This window comes from Carettochelys insculpta, chromosome 6 (assembly GCF_033958435.1).
Source record: "Carettochelys insculpta isolate YL-2023 chromosome 6, ASM3395843v1, whole genome shotgun sequence".
NCBI lineage: Eukaryota > Metazoa > Chordata > Testudines > Carettochelyidae > Carettochelys > Carettochelys insculpta.
Window position 1 is genome coordinate 46855574 of NC_134142.1, and position 16321 is coordinate 46871894.

At 38.1% G+C, this 16321-nt stretch overlaps 1 protein-coding gene across 9 annotated transcripts in view; it reads left to right on the plus strand.

Annotated features, from left to right (window-relative positions):
• The window catches only part of RALGAPA1 (Ral GTPase activating protein catalytic subunit alpha 1), a 211800-nt gene that overhangs the window by 79506 nt on the left and 115973 nt on the right, over positions 1-16321 (plus strand). For 7 of the 9 annotated variants that reach the window (XR_012645924.1, XM_074996838.1, XM_074996842.1 and 4 more), the window contains exons 18-21: positions 3683-5248; positions 7212-7336; positions 9533-9749; positions 14710-14886. Coding sequence is in view for 8 of the 9 variants with exons in the window: in XM_074996838.1 (XP_074852939.1) it covers positions 3683-5248; positions 7212-7336; positions 9533-9749; positions 14710-14886 (2085 nt within the window). In the remaining variant the exon portion in view is untranslated. The remainder of the gene's footprint in view (positions 1-3682; positions 5249-7211; positions 7337-9532; positions 9750-14709; positions 14887-16321) is intronic. The other 2 variants (XM_074996840.1, XM_074996841.1) reach the window with 1 other exon arrangement.

Genomic DNA, 16321 nt, shown 5'->3' on the forward strand with positions numbered 1-16321 from the left:
TGAATAAATGGTGTCCAAAATTGAATTTGACAGTGTGCAACAAAGATGAATTCCAGTTGCTTAGGAAACCATAACTTTGTATTTCTGAGCAGGTAGGTAAACTCTAAAGAGTATCACGGCAGTAAGTTAATTTATTTTTGCATTTTACTTCCTTAATTTTTCTCTCAAAAATTATTCTTGACAAATTTTGTTGGAATTGTCTGCGTCCTCCTGTATATGGTGAAGAGTAGATAATCAGCACTAACTGAATAATACAGACTCAACATTGAAATAAATGCAATTATGTTTCTTTCAGCATGCTGTGCTATTTTTCCATGCATGCATTTGGAGTTCTGCATCCAGTAAGTTTTTTTTAAAATGTACACATACGCATGGCCTATAATCTTCAGGCTTATATTTTTGTTAGTTATAAGCCAAAGTTCATCATAAAAATAGAAGGGACTTGTCTCCCGCACTCAGATTTGGAGGAAGGGCACACAGTGTATCATGATCTCTGTTAGGATAGTGTTCTTGTGTTCTAGTTCTTTTGGCTGCGAGGAAAATCTTCAGAGTGAATTGAACATAACAAATGTAAGGATATTTGTCGGAGTCTACAAAGAGACTTAAACAATAGTTCTATATGCTGTGAAGTACCCATTAATTTTAGTGAGATGGTAACTCAAGTACTTGAAAGTGGCATTAATGTGTGCAGAGAGGGGAGCCTCCCTTGGGAGATTATTCAGCTACTTGGGTTCACCAGTAACACACACTGCCTCCCCAGCTGTCCTAGAATCTGCATGGGGATAACAAAGCAAAAACTTTGTCACCAAACCCCAGAACTAGGAGTCTGGCAGCTGAGGGAGAGCCATGGCCAATTATACCTATCACTGATGATCATTAACTGACTCAAAAGGAGGAAGAAAGGAGTAGAAAGATCATATTATGAAGAACTGCTGTTAAAAGGAATCTCATTGTAGTTTATTTTGTGGACAGGAATTGGCTTGGATGAGTACCAATACTTCCTTTTGATAATTTGACCCACTACTTTCTTCATTAATTGCCCAATCCAAAATCCATTAATGCTTTTTGAACTCCTTGGGCTCTAGATCAGGCCCAAAGGATTAAGCCCATGATAAATTTGTTTTCTGAACTCTTTCTGTTACAAGCACACTCGCCCCCCAATCCCCCCCAAAAAATTGCAGTTATGAAAATACTATCACGTACAGATGCACTTACATGTAGTCATTTCTGAGTTATATGAATGTATCTCACTTCTCTAAAATATTCACCTTTGGTTAAATAACAAAAAAAATTTGAGCTTAAAGGTTAACTTTCTCTATCTCCTTTTTAGGCACCTTAAACTGAAGATTGAGAAGGCAACTTCAGCCTCAGTCTAAACTAAAAGTTGCTACCATTGTTTTAGGTGACTAGACTAGTAATCAAGAAAATTTTAAAGTGAAGCCAGCTCACTTTCTTTAACATGGGATGGTTAATTGGTAACATACCAGATTCCTTTCTTAAATTTTGGGATAGAATATATCTTGTTTTCATATACACCAATGCAGTCCTGAAGAACAGACTATCTTAATTATTTACTTTATTTTTCTGATCAAAACCCTTGATAGTGTTCTTTCTGTCTTTTAACAAGACTCTGCGATAACCAGGATATTTATTAGTCATTCTAACAAAAATGAGGCAAATATATGTATAATAAAACTCTGTTATACATTCTATCAAAAATACTTCCTCAAATAGCTGTAATTCCTGCCAGGAAGCTCCTGCTACTTGACAATGCATAACAGACGTTGGTTCTTATCCCTTTTTGTATTCCCCATCGCTGCCGATTTGGTAGTATATGTGGTATTTTTCAGTTTCCTGTGGTATTTTTGGAAATTCGAGGGATGAGATTATACTTTCTCAGTTCAGTGGATTATGGGAAATGGATTGTTATGATCTCTGCCCCTTTGCTAGGTCCAGGGTCTGCAGCCTGTGGCTCTGGAGCCGCACGCAGCTCTTTAGGGACTTTTGGTTCCTGACGCTATAGTTGCAAAGTGTGTTTATAGGGAGAGGAAAAAAAAATGATTTTTGATAGTGAATGTCCTGCAGGAAACATGTATCTAAGTACAAATCATTGTGATTGTGTCTACACTAGCCCCCCCTTTTGAAAGAGGGATGCTAATGAGACACTTTGGGATATGCTAATGAGGCACTGCAGTGAATATGCAGCACCTCATTAGCATAATGGCAGTCACAGCACTCACAAGTGCCCCATGTAGACGAGCCGCACGTGATCGAAAGGAGCATTTTCGAAGTGCCACAGCTGCCATTATGCTAATGAGGTGCTGCATATTCTTTGCAGCACCTCATTAGCATATCCAGAAGTGTCTCATTAGCATCCTCCTTTTGGAAGCCAGGGCGGGGGCTAGCGTAGACATAGCCTGTGTGTGCACTGTTCTTAAAATAGGGGTTGCAAAAAATATGGTTTGATGTTATTTATTAAGGACCATCTTGTATTCACATGCTTTGCGGCTCTTGAATTAATGAGTTTTTTTACTGAATTAAAAACATGGCTCTTCTTGCTATTTTGGTTGTCATCCCCTGTGCTGGGTGATATATGTTACTCTTGCAGCAGCCTTGCACTTCAGTTAGTATTAACTTTAATTTGTATTAGCAGCCTTAGCATAGGGTCCAAGAACTAATAATTGAATGGGTATAACATGTTTATTCCTATTCTCCTAAAGATGTTTTTATCCTAAACCATTCAACTTTCTGTGGATGTCCAATTTAAGTTTTTAGCTCATAAGGATGGGTAACTCTCTTGAACTTTATTTGAATAGAACTTTTTTGGGGGGGAGGGAATGATGGTGGGTTGATGTGTTAGGCTTTTTGGGAGGACATTGTAGGGGGTGGAGGCGGGTTTGGTTAGGTGTTTTTGTTTCGTTTGATTGGTTTTGTCTTTTGATGTGGTCCCAGCCCTGGTCTGTTGGTTTTTTTTAATCGTCTAACAGTTAGGTTGTATCAATTAGCTGTTGTCTGTTACCTCTTTAACTTGCATTCTTGAAGAATAGGAATAAGAATGAAAATATCCATTTAACAATAAAGAATTCAGTTAACTTTTGCTTCACCTGTATGTGTGTGTCCTAGAGGCCCAAATTTCTCCCCATATTCTCTTTTTAAAACTAAGCCTACAAGTCTACATCATGTGAGGTAAATTAAGGACGCTTATAAATTTGAGGTGTCACCCATGCATACTGAACATACTTATTTTTCCAGATAACTTCCTGTTGTCCTCTTGAATTTTGTATTTCTCAAGAGTTTAAATCAATGGAGAGTTCTGTTGAGATAATTAATATTACAAGTAACTTTTTTCTCTTTTGAATGTTACAATAATTTTGCTTGAATCATTTCTTATTGGCACAGCTCTAGCTTTTACTGTACTTCCAAATGTTCCATGATCTCACCGTCCATTTCCATGCATGTTAACGTTTTAAACTGTGTTCTGATGGTCTAACTCATTTATATCATTCTTTAGTGGATATTGTGTATGATTTTAACACCATTTAGTTTTGGATAAAATATCTTTTTACTTAAGAAACAAGACTGCACTTCTGGGTGTTTTAAAAAGCATATAATTAGGATATAGCAGCAAATGTAATCTTTATAGACTTACTTTGTGTACATTACCTATAACTTTTTTCTACAGACATTGATGATACTCAAATTCTTCCACGTCCCTCTCGAGTAAGACATTTTTCACAGAGTGAGGACACTCCAAGTGAAGTTTTTGGTGCACTCAATGAGGAACAGCCACTGCCAAGAAGTAGCAGCACGTCTGACATCCTGGAACCGTTCACAGTTGAACGAGCCAAAGGTGCAGTTCCTGTCATTGACAGTTCATCCCATCATGTGCCAAGCTTACAGAGTTCCACTGAGACCTCTTCAATATATAGATCCACTGAAAGTCATATTGTTGATACAAATAGCAGAGAGTCCTCCTTGGAAGTTGGGGATAGTATTTATGACCATCTCTGTCATTTGATAGGGCCAGTAGATCTTGCAAATACAACCTTTGAACAAAGCCAGTGTGTTGACCTTGAAGGTGAAGATGAATTTTTTTCCTCTCTGAGAGAATATCTTAAGGAAAAAGAAGAACTTTGCAGTCATTTTGAGATAGATAAATTTGAGGCTTCTCCTCCTGAAGTTGATACAACAATCAGTAGAAATGATAGTTTACCACTGGATGGATTAGAGTATAGCTCTCAGACTGTTAAATGTACAAGTATCAACACTGTTTCTGAAAGAACTGAAAATGTACAGCTACAAGTAGAGCAGAACCAAAGTGGTTTTATAAGCAATATTTCACCTACTCAGGTAGAGAGTTTTACAAGAAATCAAACAGTTGATAAAGCCAAACAATTAAATATTGATAACCAAAATGAAAACTTACTTGAGCGTGGGTCAGGTTGCCCTGATAACAAAGAAAGTAAGAAATACCTGTACAGGCAAGCAGCCACTGAAGTTGATGTAGATGTAGCTTTGGAAGTAGCTTTAGCTGAAAGGCCTGGAAGTGCCCAATATAATGAAAAAATAACGAACACGCGTGTTATGCATGCAAAGAAAGCTCTACTTAAAGCACCAGTTAACCATGAAATGCCTCAAGTTACAGGAGCAAACAAACTTATACCAACTAAAAGGAGTATATCTGAAACAGTGACCCACAGGGCCAAAATCATGAAAATAACGGCTAAGAAACGAAATAGTGTTCATGTTACTTTTAGGCCATCTACAGAATCAGTTCAGTTTTATAACCCTTTAGAAAACAAAGAGGCCCCCTGGAGGGCAAGACTTCGTAAACTCGGTGGATTCAGTAGTGGTACCAGTGGCAGCAGCAGCAGCAGCAGCACAAACACCAGCTCATCTGCTATTACGGAGCTGGTCAGACCAGGAGTATATAGACCGCTAGATGTAGTCAATACAGCTTCAGTTAGTAGTAAGCTAATGAAGGAATCCACAGAAGCTCAAACACCCACACTGCAGAAAGAAGTTATTGGAGCTAATCTGTTGCATAATCGTAGTGCATCTAAGTCATCAGGTCAGGAGTCAGGACAACCGCAGGGCTCCCTGGGCGGTGTTTATAAAACTGTTGTACATGCTCTTTCGAAGCCGAAGGCAAATGTTTCCCCACAGAGGCAGAACAGAATACCAGCAGAGGCTCCACTGAGGGATCTGTACAGTCATGTAATGGGCTATTTTGGAAGGAAAGCCGCAGGTGAGCACTAACAGTGTGCACAGTGCAAAAGGAGAAAGGCAGCACCAGTTTGGCTTAATGCAGCTGAAGCAAGCTCTTTTAAGCAATCAGAAGGCTTTGGGATGATCACTGCTTTCCCTGTTCGGTTATGCATGCGCCATTTAGCGAGCTGAATTTTTCCCCAGCCTAAGTTATGTTTAATACTTTACATTACTAATTTCCTTTTTTAAAGATACCTAGTTAAACCTCTTTGCTGCTGAAGACCATCAAGTTAGGGAAGAGGAAGAGACAGTAAATGACCTACCAAGGGATCAAATGCAAGTTTCCCTGTATCATAGCCTACACTAGAAGGTTTTGAAATTTTAGCCTACAGTCTGACTGTCCAGGTTTTTTTCTTTTTTTATTTCTAGTGGAATAGTAGGTCTTGGTACATATGGTTTGTCTGGTAAAAAGACTTGGCGATTGGCTAAATTAGACTGAACTATTAAAATTGCTAGTTCATTTAGTATGTTTTCTTCCTCCTCCTCCTTCTTCTCCTCCTCTCCTCCAAAACAAAAAATTCTCCCAAGATTAGCCCTTGAAATTGAGACTTGGCTTTTAATTAGTTATGTAACAAATACAGAATATTTTTAACATTAAGTAAAACAGAAATTTCCTCTAAATTGAATGGTTTCATTGTAATAATCCAATGCGGCTTTAGTAAATTTTTGTTTGAACCGTTTGAAAACATGCTTTAGGCCTTTCTGTATGCATTCATGAAAATGGATGCAGTCACGTCTCAGCAACCTCTATCATTGCTTTCTTTTGCTTGGGATCATGGATGTGCATAAAGGTCTCATGGTACTTCTTCAGGTAAATATGGGACCTCTATGAACTGATCAGACAGCCCAAGGCTATCATTCTAATATTAATCATATTAGTTCACATGTTAGATAACCTAAAGTGAACAATAAATTAACTTTCAGCAGTAAGGTAGGTTTTCCTTTTTACACTGCTCTGTTAGCATGATTAACAGAATGTTCTGTCATGCATCCTGCATTGAGATATTAATGCCACCTGAGGGCAGTCTTTATAGATCAAGTACAGTAACAATCTGGGCAGTAGTACCAGCTTGATGATATCTCAAGGAAAAAAAGATTTTCTGAATCATTTGTTTCAATATATTTTATGTAGTTTTTTCAAAGAGAAACAGTCTATAATTGCAAAAATATTGACAAATAATTTCAACATTTTATATGAAATGTTGATATTAAGTTCTTATGTTAAATTCAGATCATCAGTTTCACTGTAGTCACCTATAATTTTTGTAGGAATTTGAACTTGAGCACATTGCAACCTTAAAGGCTAAAATGCTATAGTTAGGTGTAACCTTTATAGTATGGTTAAGGCAATACAATTCTATTTAGTATGGAAATTAAATAAGATAGAAAATAATTAATTGTTCATAAATCACTAACCAGTTAGAGGTTTTTGAGTTTGTATTCCATGTTGTACTATACATCTTTATTACTTAAAATTTTATTTGCAAGTATACACTACTGCACTGACATTTATCGTATTTTTATCCAGAGTAATTTCTTCACCAGCATTGTTCCTCATTGGGAATAATAAAATTCTTAGCCTTTGGGGTTTTTGTTTATGGGGGTGTGTGCGTGCGTGCGGGTGAGACTGAGAGAGAGAAGAGGGATATATGCTGTATCCTAAAAGCAATCATTAACAATCTTGAGTTGTGCTTAACTGTAAGCTTTCTTGCTCTTTAAAGTTATATTGGAAATTGACTAACACCTGCTTAGTGGGAAGAATTGAAGGAGATCTACTAATTCTTAAAATTGAATCTATTCTGTAGGAGAAACTTCCTAAATGCATGTTTGGGAAATAATTTTTTTTTTTTTTACTGACTAGGTTCCTTGATTTGACTTTTGTTGTTTTGAAATGTGTTTTTTAAAGTGTCCCTTACTATATGTAGTCATTCATTTGCTTTTAGCCAATAGAGAGGACATGAGTCAAAAGCCGTACCCTCTTGCCAGTGATATTGGCAATAGCAATACCAATGTTCCTGACCTCATGGATGAGTTTATAGCTGAGAGACTCCGCACTGGCAGTGCATTGGTAAGCTTTTATGACTTGTAAAAACAATATAAAATACTTATGTAAAATTATTGCTGAAATTGCAGAAATATTTTATTCTGGGTTTTGAGAGCAGAAATACGTTATTTGAAAATCACTGCCCATTGAAAATCAGCTGTTTTTAAGTTGTACATGCACCATTTTATGCTAAAATTCTTCATTATTGATCCTGCAAATAATGTCAACTCATGCAAATGAGTAGTCTATTACACTGTATCTTTGAATTGAATTATGCTAATCCAGGGTGTAGTTATATGTGTGTAAGAGTTTGTACAATCAAAGCCTGAATGTGTGCCTTAAAATGCACAGTGTAGTATTGTATGTTTTTCTTTGCCTTTCAAAGGGATACCTCATGTTTATCAGATTTTTTAACTGTTGGTGCAGGGTATGATTCATTGTCTGAATGCAGCTGACAGCATGTATAGAACAAATTGCCCATCCTTTCTCTTAGTACCATGTTCCATTATTCCATTTCAAAAGCACTGAATTTTTGCCCAATTTCAACATGTGTTTGAATGGTGTAATTAAAAAGACACTTTTAAAGTCCATTAATTCAGACATTACACACTTTACACCTCATTCTTAGAAGCATCTGGTTCATTTTCTGTATGATTCAAAATTGAATATCATATGTTGTTACTAAAAATGAATAACTTTCTACTCGTAATACAATTAACCCTTATTATAAAATGGAAAATAATATAAGCTCAGCCTGTGGTTTTGGTAAATCAGTTCACTCAAACAAACCACAAATAAGACACAAAGGACAGATCAGTGAGGAAAAGGAAAGAACTTTCTTTTATAAATAGGTGGTCAAACAGACTGAGTATGCCTGTTATTAGTTCAGACAGGAAATATGGCTCTTGCTTCAGTGTTGCAGAAAGTTGTGGTTCCTGTTGCTGGATGGAATTTCCTCTTGGCCTTGTGGCAGATTTGTAAAGGCAGTGTCAGGAAAGGTGCAAATAGTTAACTCAACAAGTGTTAGGTTGCTAGATCCAAGAAACCCCAAATTCATGTAATAAGAACTATACCAACCACTGGTGAAGCCTGTAATAAAGATCCAGTAATAATAGGGAGAGGACAAAGGGGAGAAGACATCAGGTCCACTGTTTAAAAAGCAAAAAAATAAAAATAAAATAAAATAAACCCTCATAGTATACATTTAGTTTCTTAAGTTTTAGTTTATAGAAAAATTCAGGCTGTTTCTTTAGGAACTAAAGCCAGATTGTTTTTCATTTCTCCATCTTCACCCACATAATGCTGACTTGTTCAAAAGGCAATTGTGAAGGTCCAGGAACATACAAATAAGACTTCCGACACTTTCGTCTCTCCTACTTAAGGAAGGATCTGTAGGTTCCATTGTTTCAATACCTTGAAAAGATATTCAAGCGAATATTGAGTATTATGTTTAATGGTTAACAAATTAGGATATATATAGTATTTGACTCGTGTATATTGAGATTTTGCTTGTTTATTTGTAGGCTGCAAGACAAAATTTGTCATAATTGGTTTACTTGGTTTATGGAATGCCCCCTTCCTTACAAACCTTTAAAGAAAGCTTAATTGGAGTTGAGGGGAAGTAGTATGTTGGAGATAGTTTTCGAAAGATTCTCTTTAGTTTCAGACATTGACCTCAATCCCAGTCTTTTGAAGTGCATGCACATTTGTTTTCCTTTTTCTGCACAAAAATAAAGCCCAGTGCTCAACTGTGGGTAAGGGACTCGTGTACACAATGTTATGTGTGTTGTAGACCCACATTTATTGCTGCCTAATTGGGACTTTTGCACACACAACTTAGGCACATGCAAAGTTCACAAAGTGCAGGCCCTAAAATTCTCTCCATTAAATGGTTTTCATGCTACAGCTGCAAATATGGGAAGAATGGGTGCAATTACTTTTGAATATTACTTTTCAATTATTTTTTAATTGTTTTTATGGAGGTAATTTCTAATGGAAATATTGTAACTTTTATACTTTCAATAAACTAAAGTACATTTTATAAGAAGAAATATACTTTTAAAAATATCTGTATACATCATCATCTATAGACATTTTGAATTTGGTCATTTGTGAACTACTTCCCTGAATATTGACATATGTAAATGTATCATAGCTGCTTACTGTGAATATGGAAAGGTCAGTAGATGGTCAAATACTTCATAATTCTTCCATTATTAGAATGCGACAAGAAGAGGGAGCAGTCCTGGCAGCCTGGAAGTTCCAAAAGACCTTCCTGATGTATTGAACAAGCAGAACCAAATGCGCCCTATTGATGATCCAGGTGTACCTTCCGAATGGACCTCTCCTGCCAGTGCAGGAAGTAGTGACCTGATCAGTTCAGATAGCCATTCTGACTCATTCAGTGCTTTCCAGTATGATGGCCGCAAGTTTGAAAGCAAGTATATTTTTACAATCTATGCGTGTTAATGTCTGTTTTTCAATAGGTTGTATTCAGTGGTCTCATCAAGAGCATTTCAAACAAACATCCTGTTGATGTTATCAGTGTAGTTAGTGAAGTAATATAGTCTGAGGGGTAGCCATGTAACTTCACAAAAACAAGCAGTCCTGTAGCACCTTAAAGACTAACAAATTTATTTATTAGGTAATGAGCTTTTGTAAAGTAATATAGTTTTTGAAAGATGAATTAATTGTTATTAAAATAGTTTTTTTCGCTATTTGTGTTGTCGTAGACCCCAAAGGAGAAGTGGAACCTTACTGTGTAATGTGTTAAACAATACTTGCCCCTAAGCTTCTCCCAAAACACTGCCCAACCTACACAGGAAGATATGGTCCTTAGGCTGAGAAATCTGTTTATGTACTCATTTTGGAATTCTTTTTTTATTCCCTCAAAACATCAGTTTAAAAAAGAAGTTTAAACCTTTCTTTGTATAGCAATCTTATCACTATGTATTTAAGAATACTGAAGCAAAATACTTCTTGGTACAACATAACTAATTTATTAAACCATATTTTCTTTGAGTATTTACTCATGCCACCCTTTATTCTTGTTAATGAGAATAAGCTATAAATGTTGCTGAGGATTTTGACTTCACAGCTTGTACAAATGAGAAGTGATGGATGTAAAGCCTCGAAATTATTCACTTTAGAATTTTAAATAACAACTAGATAAAACCTGTGTGTTTAAATGATGTAATTTGTTTAAAAAAAAGCCACAAATGTTTTTTTTCACAGTGACAGATTCTGAATCTCAGTAATGATTGAACCTGGTGATGCTCTTAAAAACAAAAATAACCCTCAACCATTCCAGGACCTGTTTCTGTCACTTCACACTGACCCAGCAAACATTGTAAGCTTCAGAGTGATGCATGGTGTAGCAGCAACCCTGTAATTTTACTGTATAGACTTGTCTTACTAAATAGCAGTGGGACAAAAGCTATGCTGGCCAAGCTGATTTGAGCATAAAATTCTGTCTTTAGCATTGTAGTTTCAAATCTGCTAAATCTAGCACTCTGAGTAGAAAATAATAAGTGTTGTTGTTCTATTTGAGGAATATTGCCATTTCCAGTGATATTTTCGATTAAAGTTAATAATTAACTGTTTTTAGGCATCCTGCAGCTTATTTACATGGAGACTTAGTGCTCAGCAAGCCAGAGTGTAAATCTACATTGCACAAGCTTGCAGAGTGCACTGTGGATCTTTCAGTGAACAGTAACAGAATCCTCATTGCCAGTTAACGCTTGGCAAGGAGGTGTGGTATACATTCACACCTTGTCTTGCTGCATACTGTCTCTCTACGTAGAAATGCAGTCAGTGTGGGTTAGAGGAGATTGAATACTATGTGCATTATTCTATTCCCAAATGATAAAAACGAAGGAAAAATACTGATCTTGCCAACTCTGTAAACAGAATGCAGAATATGCAATAACTTTGTGTTTTGCATAATACATCATTTCCCATTTAAATGTTTTTTCAGTAATTTGCTTGAGCTGTGTATCACTTAAAGGAGTGTATATGTTGTTACATGGACCATTTTGAAGGTATCTTTAGTTCTTCTTCGAGAAGTGCCCCTCTGACTGCTCCACTTCAGGTCTTGTAGTGGTCCGAGGGCCACACATGCCAACAGTTGTTTTGCAATGGTTTGGGGCCACCGTCATACACATATAGCCAACAGACCCTTCCGTTCCTTCTTAGCACCCCGGCTATCAGTCGGAATATGTAGTGTTCCCTCAGTAGTTAGTTGTTAGCTATACATGACCAAAATTCACTCATCCTAATTGTTAGATATTAGTGTCTAGAGTTTAAAAAAAAAAGAATTGTTCCATTAACAGTGTGAGTGAAGACCTTACAGAATATGCCTGGATCTCTAGGTTTCAAGTGCTGCCTCACATGCAGGACAACAATTCCTGTGTCAGATGGGCATTCGTAATGTGTGAGATACCTGAGGTAGACTCATGTCAGTCAAAAATGCCCCCACTGTAAAATATTGATGGCATGTGCTAGGACGGTGAGAGACATACATCTCAAAATGATGCTGATTGAGATGTCAGTCAGATCAACATCTGGCTCTGAGCAAACCTCACCTTCAGATCACCAATCACCGAATACGTCTTTGGTGAACTCAGGACCAACAGGTCACAGCAGTGAGCTCTCCAAAGGGCTGAGCTTAAAGAAGCACCAATATGTTGCTATAAATGAACTATCAGCAAAAAGGTGCACTCCTGCTGTGAAAACAAGTAGTGTCGGCACCAGTAACCCCAGAGCAGCTTCAGTTGGCACTGTTCATTTCTGGCACCGTATCAGTACCCTAAGAAATTAGAACACTCAAACACTCAGCAAGAATTGAGTCAGCACTGGCTGAAAAATGAGAACAAAACCTCAATATCACCAGCAGCATCAACATCTCAAACATCGGCACTTGTAACAAGAGCCTCACCATCAGCACCTCTCTCGCCAGCTACAGTACTGGTCATAGCATCGATGATGACACTGATCATGAAAACTGTCATGGTAGTGATGATGGCACCAGTGGCAGCACCGATTACAATAATGGTCACGGCATCAGTGGCAGCACTGATGATGGTTACACTGACAGTACTGCTGACATCTAGAGTGCTGACAACTGTAATGGTACCGTGGAGACCCAGTGCAGGTCCCAGTATCAATATCTACTCTACACACACCTCAGTGCTTTTCTACACTGACTGATTTCCCCATAACTTCAGCACCTGGAACCCTGTTATATGGCATGGATGGTATCCCGGGTACATCAAGAGTCAACCTATTTACAGTGCCAACCATGCCAATGGAGCTGGCTCTGCCCTGATCCAGCAAGGATGAGGACAAAGGATCATTATTGGAGAGTCAAATCCCATTTGCACTCAACCCAAACAAACAGTGCCTCAACAACAAATTCATGGCAACTGACCCAGTGGCCTCCCTCAGCAGTTCCAACACAACAGGGTTGGGCCTGCAGGGACTCTTGTGCAGCCTACTGTATACAGAGAATGCAACCACCTCAGACTATACCACCTGCATCTGCAACTCAGTCAGTGACATTACCACCATCATCTCTTTCAGTAGCTGGCCCAGGGGAGGAATTAGCAGAGGGATTGGAGCAGTTGGTACAAACTCAGCAATCATCCTATATATCATTATCCTCACTGGATGACACTTTAATGCCATCCCCTCCTGCTATAGAATATGATTGTAGGTCCTCCCAAGAGCTTTTTAAAAGAGTAGCTGACTCAGTGGAGATACCCCTCCATAATTTACCAGCTGATCAGTGCAGGCTGACGGCTATGTTACAGTCAGCCCCACCAGCAAAACTGGCACTACCTATGCACAATACCCTAATGGCACCAGCCAGAGTAGTCTGGTAGATGCCAGCTACTATACCCGCAGCGTGTGAGAAACCCAATAGAAAGTATTATGTATTTGGTCAAATGACATCATTTATTGAACATCTACCAACGCCTACATAACCAAAGGTCTCCTCATAACCCACACTACATTGCAGGCAGCATTTGATTCCATGGACACATCAATCAGATCAGTATTACCAGTGGTCGTCATGAGAAGAGAGCATCATGGCTCCAAATAGCTGGCTTCCCTAGAAAAGTTCAGGCTACAGTGGAGGATCTTCCATATAAAGGGTTGAAGCTCTTTGCAGAGACAATGGATGCATCTGTGCACACACTGAAAGACTCAAGAGCCACACGGAAGACTCTATGTATCCACATTTCTGCACCAAAACAGAAACAGAGAAGGTCATTTACACAGAGATATAGAACTTCCTCATACAATCAGCCACATCACCAATACAACAATCCACCTAAACAGCACCAAAATAATAGGCAGAGCCAGTAGCAGGACCAATCTTCCTCCTCCCAACCATTGAGCTCACAACAGAACTTTTGAAGATTTGGTTGTGTACAATAGCCACAGTATCTCCAAGGCAGGAACAAATCCACACCCTCTTGTTTGATAGTAACTAGCACTAGTACCTCCATACAAGAAAGCAACTCTACATACCTTAGCTGTCAGAAGAGACTTGACCCATATATGTGGATAAAATGAAAATATTTTACAAAACGCCCATACTCTTTGTATCCACAGAGAGATCACAGGGTCAACTAATCGCTAAACAACGACTTTCAGAATGTATATTGGAATTCATAAGACTGTGTTATGACACTTCCAAATCTGTCACCAAACTTTGGTCAATCTCAGTGTACCAAAGCAGTAGCAATATCAACCATTTTTGTAGCCAGTGTCCCTGTTATGGCCATATGCAAAGCGGTAACATGGGTTTCACATCATACCTTCATAAATCATTTTGCTGCACAAACACAGTCCACCTTAGGTGTACAAGTTGGACAATCGGTATTGGCTACCATACAAGCATAATACTCCAGAGTCAGCGACCAGTAGAACATTACTGCATAATCACCTGAAGTGGAGCTCCTACAGGGACACTCCTTGAAGATGAAGAGTGTTACTTATCTTGTGCAATAACTGAGGTTCTTCAAGATGGTTGTCCCTGTGGGTGTTCCAGTACCCACCCTTCCTCTCCCTCCTTCCCCCCATTTGGATATCTCTTCACATTCGGTGGTGAAGGAACTCAAGGGTCTGTTGGCCATGTGTACATAATAGCAGCCCCACACTGGTGCAAACAGACTGTCAGCCTGCGCAGATCCCGGAGCAATCCCACCTTAAATGTCCTATGTGAGTCACAGGGGCAATGCATTACCTGAAGTAGAGCACGCACAGGGACAGCCATCTCGAAGAACCTGAGTTACTGCACAAGATGAGTAACTCTCTTATTTGGCAATATTCTGTAAAGCCTATGTTTATCAATGTTTTGGCTAACCCCATAGTTCTTTTCCTTATTGCAGATTTCAGTTTTGGCACTGATGCTGGGACACAAGCTTCCACAGAGACTGATGCAGTTTCAGGCCATCAGCAGAGTGCAGAAGAGCAGGAAGTGGCTAGTCTAACTACACTCCACATTGATTCTGAAACAAGCAGTCTTAACCAGCAGCCGTTGTCCGCTGAAGCTGCAACTATTACTGGTAAAGTAGTTGTAAAAATATATTGTCATTTCAAATATTTTTACCATCCATGCTGAAGAATACAGGTTGCATCTTTTCAATTTAATGTATTTTGTCTGTACAGTGCTATTTAGAATTCAGGTATTGTGTTAATGTATATCCTTATTAAAATTGTTGAGTGAAATAAAGTGACTAGGTGAAAACTCTCTGAGTTATGAGCAGCAAATAGTGACAGGAAGTGTTAGGTACATCTTTAGTCTTTTCTTGGAAAACTTACAGATTTAATCATATGGAAAAGCGTGAGCTCATAATATACAATCTCTCTCATAAAGTGTTACCAACTAATTTTTATCACTACTATAAAAACTATTTTTAATATTAATAAGTCCTTAAAGTACACTAGTGTAAAATACTTTTTTTCAGATCAGTTTATCAAGGGGTTCCTGAGACACTCCTGTCTTACATGCCTTCAGTATTGTGTGTTATGGAATTTCGTGCCTTTTAATATATAAAACAGCAACATATGTGCTGCATAAAATCCCTGTTCGTGCAAATGTTAGATTTTTCTCTTCTTCCCATCCTTTTTAATATGGCAAGAATTAGCCTTTTAAGAATTAGGTTATGAGTCTAAAATGAGCTGGTTCCCCTGTGTAGGAAGGAATCTCTTCTCCAAGGTGCATTCTGAGGAATTATCTGCTGAGTTTACTAGGGCCAGGAATTGTGAATTCCACAGCTAGTTTCATATCACTTGTTCCCTACCTGTTTATGTAATACTATGCTGGTTGTAAGCCAAGGATCAAACATGCATTCCTCTTTGCAGTTTCATCTTGGTGACAGGGCATTTGTACCCTGGGCTGCGGGGTCTCTATAACAAACCCCTGCTGCATTTTCAGACGTAGTGAAGACATCTCTGCTTACAGCAGAGGAACTTAAATACTCTATTTCCCCTTTCTGAAGTCTTCATTATGCTCAAAGAAACATGGTACTAGCTTCGCTGAACATCTTTTTCTTACATCCCTCCATGTTTATAAACTATAGTGGCTTTATTCAATTGTACTCTTGCTGCCTTAATTCTTTCCTTGGCATGGAAATGTTAGAGGATTAATTTTACTGCCCTTAGTTTACCTAAAATTGTGGACATTTTCTTTATGGTTTTGGATTATTGTTTTGGGTTGCTCCCTAACTAATAAAATTTGCAAACAATAATAGATCCACCCATTCTGAGGATTTTGTAGCAGCCTCTACCTTGGGTTTTGTTTATTGAGCCAACATTGTAGGGATAATCCATTTTTGTTCAGGGAAGATGTTTGTTTTTATTAATTTCTTAGCTTAGCTTTCCAGTTTCTAGGCAGGGAATTTTCTTTAATGCTTTCTGGGTATAATAAGTCTAACTTTTCAAGAGAGAATATTTATTTTATATGCTTGTTCATTAGCCCATTAATTTATAACCTGATAA